The following is a 17,046-nucleotide window of genomic DNA, read 5'->3' on the forward strand; positions in this document are numbered from 1 at the left end:
AGAGGTGATCTCATTGAAATATATACGAGGGCTTGACAGGTAGATGCTAAGAAATTGTTTCCTTTGGCTGGAGAGTGTAGAACTAGGGGTGATAGGTTCAGCGGAAGGAGGTAGCCAGTTAAGACAGGGATGAAGAGAAATGTATTCACTGAGGATTGTGAATCTTTGGAATTCTCTACCCCAAAGGGTAGTGGATGCTCGGTCAAAGGGTATATTCAAGGCTGAGATCGATACAGTATCGAGGAATATCGGGATAGTGGAGTTGATGTAGAAGATCAGCCATGATCTTATTAAATGGCTCAAAGGGCCTATTTGTTGTGTTCTTATAAACTCTGCATGAAAGTGTGCCAAATGCCTCACAGTGTGTAGTAAATGTAAATTGTGAAATCTACAGGTTTACAGTAAGTTTCAAAAGGTTCTAATCTTTGCAGCATCTTGTCGATTGATGCTTCTCGGCACTGAAGTCTGTGCCAGTGAAATCCACGTGCTTAGTTGGAAATGTAAACCAACAACCTCCCTGAGGTTTTGTGTTAAAGGTTTTAGTGTTAAGTTTGTCTCAGTTCCTTCCTCTTGCTGACTGTACTAATACTAAATGGAGGCACCATACTGGTAGTCATGTGATAAGTTATTGTAATTCCTGTCTGAGCAATAAGGGCACAAATTAACGCCTAACTATACAACAGGAATATGGTTTGTTAACGAGATATTACAATCCAACACAACCGCATATTGCACAATGCATGCAGGATAAAACTCTTGGCAAAACTTTGCATTGATATGAAACAAAAATGCAGAAGACACATGACTGTTCTCCACAAATGCTGATTGACAAGTTAATGTTGAGGGTGAGGACCCTTTTTCAGCTCTGTCTTTCACTTTGTCTTTCTTGCTCTCCATCAGTCACTTAGTATCTCTTTCTTTCTCGTACGTAATCTCTCTTCTGTACTCTCTCACACTCTTTTCCGCACCCTCCTGCATTCTCTCACATACTTTTTCTTTCACACACACACAATAGAAGGTATTTTATAGAATTATAGAAAATTACAGCACAGAAGGAGGCCATTTCGGCCCATCGTGTCCACACCAGTCAACAAAGAGCTATCCAGTCTAATCCCACTTTCCAGCTCTATGTCTGTAGCCCTGTAGGTTACAGCACTTCAGGTGCCCATCCAAGTACTTTTTAAATGTGGTAAGGGTTTCTGCCTCTACCACCATTTCAGGCAGTGAGTTCCAGACCCCCACCATCTTCTGGTTGAAGAAATTTCCCCTCAAATCCCACTAAACCTTCAACAATTACTTTAAATCTATGCCCCCTGGATGTTGACCCCTTTGCTAAGGGAAATAGGTCCGTCCTATCCACTCTATACAGGCCCCTCATAATATTATACACCTTAATAAGATCTCCCCTCGACCTCCTCTGTTCCAAAGAAAGCAACCCCAGCATCTCCAATCTTTCCTCATAGCTAAAATTCTCCAGTCCAGGCAACATCCTTGTAAATCTCCTCTGTACCCTCTCCAGTGCAATCACATCTTTTCTGTAATGTGGTGACCAGAACTACATGCAGTACTCAGCTGTGGCCTAACTATTGTTTTATGCAGTTCAAGCATAACCTCCCTTATTCCATGCCTCAGCTAATAAAGGCAAGTATTCCGTATGCCTTCTTAACCATTTTATCTATCTGGCCTACCTTCAGGAATCTGTGCACAATCAGTCCAATGTCACTTTGTTCCTCTACACTTTTCAGCGTCCTACCATTTAATGTGTATTCCCATGCCTTGCTAAAATCCATATACACTACATCAAATGCACCACCCTCATCGACCCTCCTGGTTACCTCCTCAAAAAATTCAGTCAAGTTAGTCAGACACGACCTTCCCTTAACAATATCCATGCTTAACAAAGTCCTTGATTAATCTGTGTCTTTCCAAATGAAGATTTATCCTGTCCCTCAATTTTTTCTAATCATTTTCCCACCACTGAGGTTAGGTTGACTGGCCTGTAATTACTCGGCCTATCCCTTTCTCTCTTTTTTAAACAATGGTATCGCGTTAGCAGTCCTCCAAGCCTCCGGCACCACACCTGTCGCCAGAGAGGATTGGAAAATGAAGGTCAGAGCCTCTGCTATTTCCTCTTTTGCTTCTCTTAACAGCCTGGGATACATGTCATCTGGGCCTGGGATTGTATCCACTTTGAAAGCTGTTAAACCCCTTAATACTTCCTCTCTCACTAAGTTTATTTCATATAATATTTCACACTCCTCCTTCCTGATTGCAATGTCTGCTTCGCCCCTCTCTTTTGTGAAAACAGACACAAAGTATTCAGGAAGGCAAATGGCCTTCATTGCAAGGGGGATAGAGTATAAAAGCAGAGAAGTCCTGCTGCAACTGTACAGGGTATTGGTGAGGCCACACCTGGAGAACTGCGTACAGTTTTGGTTTCTGTATTTGAGGAAGACTGTACTTGCATTGGAGGATGTTCAGAGAAGATTCGCTAGGTTCATTCCGGAGATGAGGGGTTTGACTTATGAGGAAAGGTTGAGTAGATTGGGCCTATTGGAGTTCAGAAGAATGAGAGGTGATCTTATCGAAACATATAAGATAATGAGGGGGTTCGACAAGGTGGATGCAGAGAGGATATTTCCACTCATAGGGGAAACTAAAACTCGGGACATAGTCTCAGAATAAGGGGCCGCCCATTTAAAACTGAGATGAGGAGGAATTTCTTCTGAGGGTTGTAAATCTATGGAATTCTCTGCCCCAGAGAACTGTGAAGGTTGGGTCATTTAAGGTGGAGATAGACAGATTTTTGAGCGATAAGGGAGTAAAGGGTTATGGGGAGTGGGCAGGGAAGTGGAGCTGAGTCCATGATCAGATCAGCCATGATCTTATTGAATGGCGGAGCAGGCTGGAGGGGCCAAATGGCCTACTCCTGCTCCTATTTCTTATGTTCTTATTAATAACCATATCCATGTCTTCTGCCTCCACACACAGATTACCTTTATGGTCTCTAATAGACCCTACTCTTTCTTTAGTTATCCTCTTGCTCTAAATGTATTTATAAAACATCTTTGGGTTTTCCTTGATTTTACTTGCCAAAATGTTTTCATACATAGAAACATACATAGAAAATAGTGCAGGAGTAGGCCATTCGGCCCTTCTAGCCTGCACCGCCATTCAATGAGTTCATGGCTGAATATGCAACTTCAGTACCCCATTCCTGCTTTCTCGCCATACCCCTTGATCCCCCTAGTAGTAATGCTCTCTTTGCTTTCCCAATTTCCTTTTTAATTGCATCCCTGCACTTTTCTATAGTTCTCTAGGGTTTCTGCAGTATTGAGCCCTCAGTATCTGTCATAAGCCTCCCATTTTTTTCTTTATCCTTCTCTGTGTCCCTAGACATCCAGTGGCTCTAGATTTGTTAGTCCTGCCCTTTTTCTTTGAGAATATACTTCCTCTGAGCCCTCCGGATCTTCTCCTTGAATGCCTCCCACTGTTTCCACTCCATTATGGCTAAATCACCTCTCCGCTTATCAAAATTTTCCCCAGTTGAGAACTTTTATTCCTGGTCTATCTGTCTTTTTCCATAACTACCCTAAATCTAACTGAATTATGATCATTGGCACCAAATTGCTCTCCCATTGATACCCCTTCCACCTCTCCAGCTTCATTCCCTAAAACTAAGTCCAAAACAGCTCCCTCCCTTGTTGGGCTTGCTACATACTGACTAAAAAAATGTTCTCCTGAATGCATTTTAGGAATTCCGTACCCTCTATACCTTTCACACTAATTTTATCCCAGTTAATATTAGAGTAATTGAAATCTCCTACTATTACAGCCCTTTAGTTTTTGCACTTCTCAGAAATCTGCCTACATATTTGCTCTTCTATCTGACTGGGGGTCTATAGTACACTCCCAGCAGTGTGATCGCCCCTTTTGTGTTCTTCAATTCGACCCATATGGACTCATTTGATGATCCTTCCAACATAGAATCCCTCCTCACAGCTGTAATTGTTTCATTAATCAATACTGTGATTTCCCTCCGCCCCCTCCTTTTGACCCCCTCTCTATCCCGTCTGAAAACCCTTTAACTGTACCTGCCCTTCTTTCAGCCATGTCTCATTACTAACTATAATATCGTACTACGTGTCTATCTGTGCTCTCAGCTCGTCTGTCTTATTTCCTATACTCCTTGCATTGAACTTTATACCATTTAGCACTGCCAAACTTCCTTGTTGTCTAGTCCTCGTTTCCTCTGTCTTCCAAATTCACTTTCTACTTTTTTGCTTTCCAATTCCAGCTTTGCTTCTTTCCCTTCCCTCCCCAACAGCACGAGCAACCCCCCCCCCCCCCCCCCTGCGAGGATATTTATCCTGACTCTGTTGAGGTGCAACCTGCCTGGCTTGTACAGGTCCCACCTTACCCAGAAACGGGCCCAATGCCTCAGGAATCTAAAGCCTGCACCATCCTTCCAGCCACGCATTCATCTGTCCTATCCTATTTCTGTACTCACTAGTACGTGGCACTAGGAGTAACCTGGAGATTGCTACCTTTTGAGGTCCTGTTTTTTAATCTAGCTCCCTAAAATCTGCCTGCAGGACCTCATCCCTCTTTCTACCTATGTCATTGGTCCTGATATGGACCACGACCTCTGGCTGTTCATCTTCTTCCCCCCAGAATGCCCTGCTGCTACTCAGTGACATCCTTGATCCAGACACCAGGGAGGCAACATACCATCCTGGAGTCAGGTCTATGGCCACAGAAATGCCTGTCTGCTCCGCTGACTATTGAGTCCCCTACCACTCTTCCATTCTTCTTCTCCCCCCCTCCCCCGTGCAGTTGAGCCACCCGTGGTGCCATGGACTTGGATCTGGCTGCATTCCCCTGTCTGGTCCTCCTCCTGTCTGGCGGTCACCCATTCCCTCTCTGCCTGCACACACTTAAGCTGCATGGTGGCCACCTCTAGAAACGTGCGATCCTCAAAGTTCTCCGCCCAGAGCTCAAGTTGCTGTAGCTGGTAACACCTCCTGCACACGTGGTCATCCAGACTACGTGAAGCATCCAGAGCTTCCCGCATGGCACAGGATGTGCACTCCAGGGGACTGAGCTGCCCTGCCATGCCTCTAATTATTTGACTGTGAACTAAACTATGAACTATTTGACTATGAAATAAACTTAAAACTAGAAGACAAAATCACTCACCAATCAGCTGTTTCCCTTGAGCTGACGTCACACTTTCGATTTTTGCCTCTGTTGAATTGCTCCAATTCCCAGCTAGCTCCTTTTTGTCCCCTCCACCGTTGCTCCTCTGGTCCCGCTCTTGACACTGGTCTCGGGCCTCGGGCGCTGCTCCTTTTATTAACTTAGATCAGTGATCATCCCTGTTCCATACAAGACATTGAGTACAAATATAATTGAAAGTGCATGTTGTCTTGTGCTGAAAGTGATTCTACACATTGCATTTTCTGATGTTGTGTCTATCTGCTTAATAACTGTGCAGGTAAAGAAGCTGCAAGTGATGCTACGACAGGCCAATGAACAGCTGGAAAGAACAATGAAGGAGAAACAAGAGCTGGAGGATTATGTCAAAAAGAGCTCTGAGGATACCAGTAACCAGGTACCTGGGGCAGGCACAGCATTTCTCAGTTACACCTAAAATGTCTGCCTTGATGATGAAGCTCGGTTTACGCAGTTGGTGTTTATTTTGCGGCACTGCAGTAGTATGATCGAGCACAATCTAGATAGATAGTTGGGTCCTGATCACTTTTACAAATACCAAACTATTCTGGGGAAATAAACCAGTGACAGCAATATTGTAGGATGGCACTAACTTCCATTGTTATAGAGCTGTGTAAAGTGATCTAAGATAAATTAAAAAGATCCATTAAGGTGACTAATTCAATTTGCAATATGTGACAACGTCATCTCCCCCCCAGTAAAACAATATGAACGTAACAGCATAAACCATGCAGTAAGGACAGGAATCAAAATGATCAAGACAGATTCAAATGTGTCTAACAGGATACCGACATTTCACTCACTTTGCTCACCAAAAAAGAAGATACCAGGAAAGCAAAGAGAGACAAGTAAAATCAGGGAAAACCCAAAGATGTTTTATAAATACATTAAGAGCAAGAGGATAACGAGAGAAAGAGTTAGATCTATTAAAGGAAATCTGTGTGCGAAGGCAGAAAACATGGGTATGATTCTTAATGAATACTTTGCATCTGTTTCCACAAAAGAGAGGGGCGATGCAGACATTGCAATGAGGGAGGAGGAGTGTGAAATATTCAACAAGATAAGTATAGTGAGAGAGGAAGTATTAAAGGGCTGAGGCTCGGATGAAATGTATCCCAGGCTGTTAAGAGAAGCAAATGAGGAAATAGCAAGAGGCTCTGACCATCATTTTCCAATCCGCTCTGGCTTCAGGTGTGGTGCCAGAGGACAGGGGGACTGCAAATGTGGTACTTTGTTTAAAAAGGGAGAAAGGGATAGACTGAGTAATTACAGGCCAGTTAGCCTAACCTCAATGGTGGGAAAATTATTGGAAAAAAATCCTGAGGGACAGGATAAATCTTAATTTGGAAAGACACCGATTAATCAAGGACAGTCAGCCAGTTGAGGGACGGTCGTATCTGACGAACTTGATTGAATTTTTCGAGGAGGTAACTTGAAGGGTCGATGAAGGTAGTGTCTTTGATGTAGTGTATATGGATTTCTGCAAGGTCCCACATGGCAGACTGTTCATGAAAGTAAAAGCCCATGGGATCCAGGGCAAAGTGTCAAGTTGGCTCAAAGGCAGGAAGCAAAGGGTAATGGTTGATGGGTGTTTTTGTGACTGGAAGGATGTTTCCAGTGGGGTTCCACAGGGCTCAGTACTATGTCCCTTGCTTTTTATGGTATATATCAATGATTTAACTATTTGTACTGCACTTGTTTTAACAGACGGGCGTCTGTCCAGCCCTCTGCCCGTACTGCACTTTTTTTGCCAGACAAGCCCCACCCCTATCAAGCTCCGCCCCCCTCCCGGACCGAATCATTCCATGCACGTGGTGCCGAGATACAGGACCTGAGGCGCCGCCTCTCTCCCCTCCGCCACCCCCCTCCTCCTCCCCCCCCCCCCCTCCCGGACTGACACTCTTCTGCGCTCTCCCTCCTTCTCCCTCCCCCCCCCCCCCCCGACGCTCTTCTCCTCCCCCCACCCGACTCTCTTCTCCTCCCCCCCCCTACCCAACTCTCTTCAACCCCACACCCCCCGACTCTCTTCTATGGTGGGCTGGGGTAAGGCACGCACTTCGACTTGGGGAGGCATGTACTGGGATTGGGGTACAGGACTATGGCTGACCCTTGCTGTATTCTGGAGAGCTCTGTCCTCTGTTGCTTCATGAAGTCAAAGTGGATCGAGTTACAATTTGCAAAGACAGTGAGACCTTGGAATGGACGGTTTCTCCAAGGGGACCAATCATAGACAAAGGGTGGAGCATGGTGGTCATTTTTGCAGTACAAATAAGCACAACTTGGACTTGAATGTTGGGGGTATGATTAACAAGTTTGCAGATGACACTAAAATAGGCTGTGTGGTTGATAATGAAAAAAGTTGCGGATTGCAGCAAGATATCAATGTACTGGTCAGATGGGCGGAACAGTGAGCTAAGTGTGAGGGGGGGCCTAACAAGGCAAGGGAATACACGTTAAATGGTAGGACACTGAGTGTAGAGGAAGTCCCCTAGCAAGCCACTCGGTTCTATCAAACTGCAGCAAAGAAGGCCCTCCACCTTCTCTGAGCATTAAACGCTTGCCTTGCCAGTGATGCCAACAGCCCAAGAATGAATAAAAGAAAAATGTAATTTGGTTATTTATTCTGCTGTTTTTGGAAATCCAGGCAGCAGTTTTGCAGCAGTTTTTATTCAATTTATGCAATGGAACTTTGGTGTTTGGAAAGTAAAAAGAATGATTTGGAACTCTGTAACCGGAGTCTGAGCAGCCTTGACATTGACTCATGCTGAGCTGGGAGGTTTATATTTCAGGAGGCAAGGCCACTGTGTGTTTTATTTACATCAGGCATTCTTATGATTTCTACAATTGAATGAAGTTCTTTAATACATTAATTTGTTTTTGCTCACTTTGTTGCTGTAATTTAGATACGATTCCTTGCTGGCCGGAGGAATGTCTGTGTTTTGTCCATGTACCAGGGCTAATCTTCACTTTGCTATGGGGATTGTTGCTGCTCCAAGTAATGGACAATCTAACCCTTTTCAACGAGTGGGTTTGTAACGTTATCACACTTAGCACGCAGAAGGGACCTTCATCCAGTTCAGTTGCATAGTTTCAGGAAAAGGCAAGGAATGAGAACCAAAGCCTTGGAGAGGAGCAGGCTGGTGGGAACAGGATCAATAAAAAGTGAAAGAATATTCAACTATTCAGCCCCTCAAATTCAGTCAGATCATAGCTGATTTGTACCTCAACCCCATTTACCCACCTTTACTCCCTAACCCTTGATACCCTCCCCACAAAAAAAACTCCATCTCGGTCTCCAAATTTCAATTGACCCCCCCCCCCCCCCACCCAGCATCCACAGCTTTTCTGGGGAGAGAGTTCCAGATTTTCAATATCACGTGCTTCTTAATATCACACCTAGATGGCCGGGCTCTAATTTTAACATTGTGCTCATGATCTGGATTCTCCCACCAGAGGAAATGGTTTCTCTGTATCTACCCTATCGAATTCTTGTATCACCTCAGTTAGCCTCAACCCTCTAAACTCAACGGAATAGAAACCAAATTTATGCAACCTGTCATCTCAATTTAACGCTCTAAGCCCTGATAATCTGGTGAATCTGTGTTGTACCCGCTCCGAGGCCAATGTATCCTTTGGGGTGTGGTATGGAACGCAGTATTTCAGACGGGGTCTGGCCACAGCTGTGCGTGTCTGGCCACAGCTGTACATAACTGAAGTATCACTTACTCACTTTTGTATTCCAGCCCCCTTGAGATACAGGCCAACATTCAATTAACCTATTTGATTACTTTTTGTACCCGAGAACTAGCTTTTTGTGATTTGTGTACATGGACACCCAAATCCTCCACAGTTCCTAGTCTCCTCATTTACAACAGCTTGCATTATATAGTGCCATTAACATAGTAAAATATCCCAAAGCCCTTCAAAGGAATCGTTATTGGACGAAATTTGACACTGAGCCCCATAAAGATATATATGGGCAGGTGAACAAAAGCTTGGTCATAGAGGTAGGTTTTAAGGAGCAACTTAAAGGAAAGAGGTGGAGAGGCGAACAGCTTTAGGGAGAAATTTCCAGAGTCTAGGGCTTAGGTGGATGAAAGCACGGCTGCCGATGGTGGGCGAAGGAAATTGGGGATGCACAAGATGCCAAAAATGCAGGAATGCAGATCTTGGAGGGTTTTAGGGCTGGAGGAGGTTACAGAGCTGGGGAGGGACGAGGCCATGGAAGGGTTTTGAAAACAAGGATGTGAATTTTAAATTTGAGGTGTTGCTGGACCTGGAGCCAATGTAGGTCAGCGAGCACATGGGTGATGGATGTGTGGGAATTGGTGCAGAATAGGATATGGGCAGCAGAGTTTTGGATGAGCTCACGTTTATGAAGGGTGAAGATGGGAGGTCGGGCAGGAGAGCATTGGAATAGTGGATTCTGGAGGTAACAAAAGCATGAATGAAGGTTTCAGCAGCAGATGAGCTGTAGAAGGGGCGGAGTCGGGCGATGTTACAGAGATGGAAGTAGGCATTACTTGTGATGGAGAGTAAATTGGGTTGGAAGCTCAGTCCCAGGACAGATAGGACGCTGAGGTTGCGAACAATCTGTTTTAGCTTCAGACAGTGGCCAGGGAGAGAAATGGTATCTGTGGCATAAGAACAGAGTTTGTGGCATGGCCAAAGATGATGACTCCAGTCGTCCCAATATTTAGTTGGAGGAAATCTCTGCTCATGTTGAACAAGCAGAGTGACAAATCAGTTGCATTGACTGGGTCGAGCAAGGTGGTGGTGAGGTAAAGCTGGGTGTCAGTATACTTGTGGAATCTGACATGTTTTCGGATTATGTTGTTGAGGGGCAGCATATAGATGGGAAATAAGAGGGGGCCAACGGCAGGAGCGGGTAGAGAAGCCATTGTAGGAGATTGTCTGGCTACAACTGGTAAATAAGAATGGAAGTAGACAAGAGAGGGCACTCCCATTCAGCTGGACAACAAAGAGACGTTGGAGAAGGATGGTGTGGTAAACTGGGTCGAGAAGGATGAGGAGAGATAGTTTACCACGATCACAGTCACAGGATGTAATTTGTGACTTTGATAAGGGCCATTTCTGTACTGTGTCAGGGGTGGAAACCTAACTGGACAGGTTCAAACATGGCGTTGAGGGAAAGATGGGCACAGATTTGGAAGGCAAAAACAGGTTCAAGGACTTTGGAAAGGAAAGGGAGGTTGGAGATAGGACTATTTAGAAAATATTCCAATTGTCTGTCTTGGATCAAAAGTGGGTGACCCCACATTTCCCCACATTGAACTCCATCTGCCATCATTTTGCGGACTCACGTCATCTAGGTATGTAGTGTGCCAGATCTGGCTGGACCCCATAAAGAATTATCGGGTCCTGCTCTCGTCTGCCAAAGTCGCTCACTATTCCAGAATCATTCTGGAATGTAAAGATAAACCCCGGCTTCTATCCTCCACTGCTAACTATCTTTTTAAATCCCTCTCCCCATGTGTGAAGAGCTCATGGACTTTTGTCTCTAAGATCGAGACCATCCGATCAGCTGCCTCTTCCCTTTCTTCCCCTAGCCCACCGGGCCAAACTTCCTCTGAGAAAGCCTCCTGCCCCAGCCCTGACCTCACATCTTTCTCCAGTTTCTCTCCGATCTTCTCTCATGACCTTTCCGAGCTCATCCTGTCCATGAGACCCACTTCCTGCTCCCTTGACCCTATTCCCACCAAACTGCTGACCACCCAACATCCTTTTTCGGCCCCCATGTTAGCTGACATTGTTAACGGTTCTCTCTCCTCAGGTACTGTCCCCCTCTCCTTCAAATCTGCCGTTATCACCCCTCGCCTCAAAAAAAAACAACCCTCGACCCCTCCGCCCCATCTCCAACCTCCCTTCCCCTCCAAAGTTCTTGAACGTGTTGTCGCCTCCCAAATCCGTGCCCGTCTTTCCTGCAATTCCATGTTTGAATCCCACCAATCCGGTTTCCGCCCCTGCCACAGTACCGAAACGGCTCTCGTCAAAGTCACAAATGGCATCCTTTGTGACTGTGATAAAGGTAAACTATCCCCCCTCCTCCTTCTTGACTTGTCTGCAGCCTTTGACACGGTTGACCACTCAATCCTTCTCCAAGGCCCCTCCACCGTTGTCCAGCTGGGTGGGACTGCACTCGCCTGGTTCCATTCTTATCCAGCTACTCGTAGCCAGAGAATCACCTACAACGGCTTCTCTTCCCGCCCTGCATCGTTACCTCTGGTGTCCCCCAATGATCTATCCTTGGCCCCCTCCTATTTCTCATCTACATGTTGCCCCTTGGTGACATCATCCGGAAACACAGCGTCAGTTTCTACATGTACACTGACGACACCCAGCTCTACCTCACCCCCACTTCTCTCGGCCGCTCCTCGGTCTTTAAATTGTCAGACGGCTTGTCCGACATCCAGTTCTGGATGAGCAGAAATGTTCTCCAGTTGAATATTGGAAAGACCAAAGCCATTGTTTTCGGTCCCCACCACAAACTCCGTTCCCTAGCCACTGACTGTTCACAACCTAGGTGACATATTTGACCCTGAAATGAGCTTTCAACCGCATATCCGCAGCATAACTAAGGCCCCCTGTTTCCACCTCCGTAACATCGCCCGTCTCCACCCTTGCCTCAGCTCATCTGCTGCTGAAACCCTCATCCATAACTTTGTTACCTCTCGACATGACTTCCTGGCTGGCCTCCACATTCTACCCTACGTAAACTAGAGGTGAACCAAAACTCGACTTCCCGTGTCCTAACTTGCACCAAATCCCGCTCACCCATCACCCCTATGCTCGCTGATCTGCATTGGCTTCCGGTTAAGCAACGCCTCGATTTCAAAATTCTCATTCTTATTTTCAAGTCCCTCCATGGCCTCCCCCATCCCTATCTCTCTAATCTCCTCCAGCCCCACAATCCCCTCGAGATGTCTGCGCTCCTTTAATTCTGCCCTCCTGAGCATCCCTGATTATAATCGCTCAACCATCGGTGACCGTGCCTTCTGTTGCCTAGGCCCAAAACTCTGGAACTCTCTGCCCAAACCCCTCTGTCTTGCTACCTTTCTTTCCTCCTTCAAGGCGCTCCTTAAAACCTACCTCTTTGACCAAACTTTTGGTCACCTGCGCTAATTTCTACTTGTGTGGCTAGGTGTCAAAATTTTTTAGCTCGTAATACTCCTGTGAAGCACTTTGGGATGTTTTGCTATGTTAATGGTGCTATATAAATACAAGTTGTTGTACCATTGTAACTTCTGATCCTAACAACACAACTGACTGTGCATCCTCAGAGAGGCATCAGAAACAGCCAGGAGGACAATAATGGCCGGAAAGTGTGTGTTGCTGTTTATTTACATGATTTGCTCCCTTTACAAAGCGGGTGGAGTGAAAGTGGTTGGAAGCTGGCAGAAAAAGTCACTGTGAATACACATGTATGATCGGAATGGCATATCTGCTCCAGGAAGCAGTATGGTGTGAAACTTCTTTCTATAAGTGAACCAGACATGATAGCTCATGAATACCTATTTCATACGTTGCCATGCTCCTTGTAAAATGTCTTGCTGTGGTGTTTGTGAGAAGTATTTTGTGTAGGATTTTATGCCAGTCATTTTACTGAGGACTGCATGGTGCTGAGTAAACCTTACCTAGTTGCCATGGTTCCATGTGGTGGTCGGAGTTGGAATGCAGGCGAATAGCTTGCTTCTGATCAATGAGTTCACGGTTTTGAACAGCATTGACGCCTGCTCTTGCAATCAATCTGTTTGCTGCTTTATATTCTTATCTAACTGGCTACTTTGAGGTTCACCTTACTTTTTATGCTGTCTCCATGTACCATGCACCATGCAATGTTCTCTGCCTCCTGCAAATGCCACTTTGTGACGACAGGGACGTGTACAAAAGCTGCTGGAGCATCTTTCGCATTCCTGCCCTGTCCTGTGGTGCTGAGTTTCCATTCACTGGCTCTCGTGGCAATGCAGCTGAGTCTGCAGAAATATAGGAGCCTGTGTCAGGAGCCGCAGGTACAAATTGCCCAAGGAAACTGCTAGTGTTTCTCTTTTTTTTCTCTCCTTTTCCTCCCTTTCCTTCCTCTCCGGAAAGTAGTGGTTCGTTCCGGAGCTAGTTTCAGGTCACTTCCTTGCTCGTTATTCATAATAGAATGTCAGCAATGAGAGTTGGCAGGCAGTTTAACCATGGTATGCGTGGCATCCAAGCCCAATCCTTTCCTAATGCAGCAGTGTGGACTTGTGCATCCAGCAGAGCTCATCACATGATCAGGAGCAGAAACTCTGGCCAATTGATAGTCTCTTCATTTAACACTGGTAGACCAACTGTAGCAGTCCCAAAAACTCCAGCTGCTCTGTCTAATGGAGATGGTATTTACAAGTCCAGCCAATCACCGGCAGATGACATTCCAGGAAATATCCCACCAGGCCAAAGTACCTGTCGACGCGGTTGAAATGCTGGTGATGAAAGCACAGTCTGCGGGCCCGGTGAAAGGGAGCATCGACGAGGTGGACCATAAGGTGCTCATGATGTGGGTACAGCTGCGCGACATGGACCTGCAACAGGTATCTGCCATGAAGGAGCGACTGGAAGCCTGGTGTGCTGATGTGAAGAACATCTCCATCCTAGTTGAAGACCATGCACATGAGGTTCTTGGCTGAAACCCCATCGTACTCGCTTGTGATTTGCATTTCAGTGTTCGTTCATGCAAAAATAAAGAACTGTTCTAATGTTTTGTGTTTGCTGCAGAAGCAACTAGTTAAATCCTGTATTTCCTTGTGAAATTTAAATAAACATGTACAATTTTGTGTGTACACAGGGGAAAAAAAACTTGCCACAGATAAGAGATTGCACCTGGAACCTTGTGGCTCAGTGGGTAACACTTTTGTCTGAGTCAGAAGGTTGTGGATTCAAGTCCCAGTCCAGGAACTTGAGCACATCATCTAAGCTGGCACTTCAGTCCAGTACTGTGGAGATGACGTATTTCGAATGAGACTTAAAATGCTCTCTCTGGTGGATGGCACTATTCGAAGAAAAGCAGGGGGAGTTCTCCCCGGTGTCTTGGCCACCATCTGTGTCTCAACCAACATCACCAAAAACAGTTGAATTAGTTATGTATCTCATTACTGTTTGTGGGGTCTTGCTGTATAAATATTGGCTGCAGTGTTTCCTACATTACAATAGTAACAACACTTCAAAAGTGCTTAATTGGCTGTAAAGCGCTTTGGGTCGTCCTGAGGTCATGACGGGTGCTATATAAATGTAAGTTCTTCCAATAGATAAACTTACTGAACCATTACTAATAACTATTTATAAAAGAGTATTAAATCCCACTGGTATAACCTGTATCTCAGCGATAACATCGTAGAGCAGTGATTTTCAAATGTTTCTCTGTTGACGCACTCCCTGTGTTAACCTCGGAAAGACCGCATCAGCTACCCAAAGGGGAAACAGTGCTATCGATGCAGAAAACAGATTTTGCTAGTTTATAGCAACAGAAATAATGCAACATATAAACCAGAAAATATGGAGAAATACAGAAACCTGATGACTTCAGGAACCTCGCTGACTCCAGAAAGTCTGGCGGTCCCTACAACCTTGTACAGCATTAATGTATATCTATTTTTTGAAATAGAACTCTGAATTTCTAGGGCATTCTGTAAATGGCGTGTACATTTAATTAAATACAGTTAATTTAGTAAGAATATTTCTTTTAATGTAAAATATTTTCCAAAGCATTTTAAACCAAAGCACCCCTGCTGAAAGTTGTGGTTAGATGTATGAATAATGGCATGTTTTATTGCAGTGTATTCCTTGCTCCTGCACTCCTCATCCCTTGTGGTTTTATTCTCCCAGGTGACGAGACTGTTAAAGCGAGCCCAAGAGGCCGAGAGCTTACTCACCAACATGCAACAGTTGTTTTCCCAAGCCAAACGAAGCACCCAGGAGCAAATGGTATGTCGCAGCAGGTCAAGGAGCAGCCTGGTATGTTTTGGCTGGACATGTGGCAATGGAGCACTGAGTGACACAGTCGAGGAATATTGGTCGTTTCACTGGGAGTTAATGGTTCTCGTACAGATCTCTGATACAGTTTATAGTTCTGCACTTCTGTTCTAACTTAACAATTCACAGCTCGTGGACATTGGAAGGGCATCACCTAACTGAAATAATTTGTTTATATTATGCTAACTAACCAGCACAAAGCAAGCTACTTCAGTACTGTGCATTGAGCTGGAAACATGGTGTTACAAACAGTCATGATTTTGTTTCCCAAATCAAAATAGTCATATTCTACTGTTTAATAACATCATCTGGGAAGTAGCGCTGTCAGCTTGCTTTCGGGTTGGGATAGATTATTGTTCACAATCTGACAGTTTGGGACTTTCAGATTCACTAGCTCCGTGATGAAGCTTACATTGTTTGATTTCAGCTTCTTCGAGTTACAGATTTACATCAGGTTTCTTATTTGTTAATCCATCAGCAGAACTTAAAACCTAAGTAGAATATATAATTGGCCAATACTGGGTGCCACGGCCATCATTCAGCAACTTCATGACTGCCTGAGCTTGGAATGTGTGAATGGGTTTTAAGAGGGGTTTGTGTACATCTATCTCACCTCTTGCTACACAAGCAGCCTTCCTGAGATCTACATGTGACTTTGTGTCATGCCCTGTCAGCTATGGGGGGTGGGGGGGGGGGGAAGAAAGAGAGTGGAAAGGGGAAAAGAACGAGGGGGGGAAATGGAGAGGTGGAGAGTTTAAGACACGCACAAAAAATTTGCTTCTATTTCAAAGAGGTTTTACTGTGCTAAAAATACACTTTAAAAAGCTAATGATCGATAACTGATTGTTTTGTCTGTCAACTGTCTTCTCCCCTAAAGGCAGTGCTGATACGGTCACGGGAGCAGGTATCTGAGGAGCTGATGAGGCTGCAGAAGGAAAATGAGAGTCTTCAGGGGAAGCATAGTCTACACTTGTCTGTTCTTCAAGGAGAGAACTTCATTCCACCAGACACTGTGGAGGTGAATGAGTCAGTAAAATTGCAATTCAGTCAGTTGACTTATATTTGATATTTGTGAAAGTGAGAGGTGGGAGTGAGATGCTTGGTTCTAGTGAAATGGATTTAACAGGAATGCTGGGCTGCAAGAGCCAAGTTGTAGAGAGTTTATTCAGAAGAATGAGATGTGATCTTATTGAAACATATAAGATAATGAGGGGGCTCGACAAGGTGGATGGAGAGAGGATATTTCCACTCATAGGGGAAACTAAAACTTGGGGACATAGTCTCAGAATAAGGGGCCGCCCATTTAAAATGAGATGAGGAGGAATTTCTTCTCAGAGGGTTGTAAATCTGTGGAATTCGCTGCCCCAGAGAGCTGTGGAGGCTGGGTCATTGAATATATTTAAGGCAGAGATAGACAGATTTTTGAGTGATAAGCGAATAAAGGGTTATGGGGAGTGGACAGTGAAGTGGAGCTGAATCCATGATCAGATCAGCCATGATCTTATTAAATGGCGGAGCAGGCTCGAGGGGCCAAATGGCTGACTCCTGCTCCTATTTCTTGTGTTCTTATGTATTCCAGCTACCAGATCCATTCTGTACGTGTGCTCCGCTCTCCTGGAGCTACTGCTGTTTGATCAAGTGCTGTAGTCAGGGCAGTCTTGTGGTCACTCTCCTGACAGTTTGAGGTTTTCAGGAGCTTTCCAGCTCAATGATGGAGCCTGTAAGTTTATTTCAGGAGCTAAAACCCAAATGGCAATGCACAATGCTCAATCATATGCACATCATCTCAATTCT

At 45.1% G+C, this 17,046-nt stretch overlaps 1 protein-coding gene across 6 annotated transcripts in view; it reads left to right on the plus strand.

Moving 5' to 3' along the window:
* Positions 1–16,333, plus strand: part of rabep1 (rabaptin, RAB GTPase binding effector protein 1) — a 123,786-nt gene extending 107,453 nt beyond the window's left edge. For all 6 annotated transcript variants that reach the window (XM_070869932.1, XM_070869933.1, XM_070869935.1 and 3 more), the window contains 3 exons: positions 5,498–5,614; positions 15,106–15,204; positions 16,130–16,333. In XM_070869932.1, the coding sequence (XP_070726033.1) occupies positions 5,498–5,614; positions 15,106–15,204; positions 16,130–16,318 (405 nt within the window). In that variant the 3' untranslated portion in view covers positions 16,319–16,333. The remainder of the gene's footprint in view (positions 1–5,497; positions 5,615–15,105; positions 15,205–16,129) is intronic.
* Positions 16,334–17,046: the final 713 nt, after the last annotated feature.

The sequence above is a fragment of the Pristiophorus japonicus genome, unplaced genomic scaffold (genome assembly GCF_044704955.1).
Source record: "Pristiophorus japonicus isolate sPriJap1 unplaced genomic scaffold, sPriJap1.hap1 HAP1_SCAFFOLD_1034, whole genome shotgun sequence".
Taxonomy (NCBI): Eukaryota; Metazoa; Chordata; class Chondrichthyes; family Pristiophoridae; genus Pristiophorus; species Pristiophorus japonicus.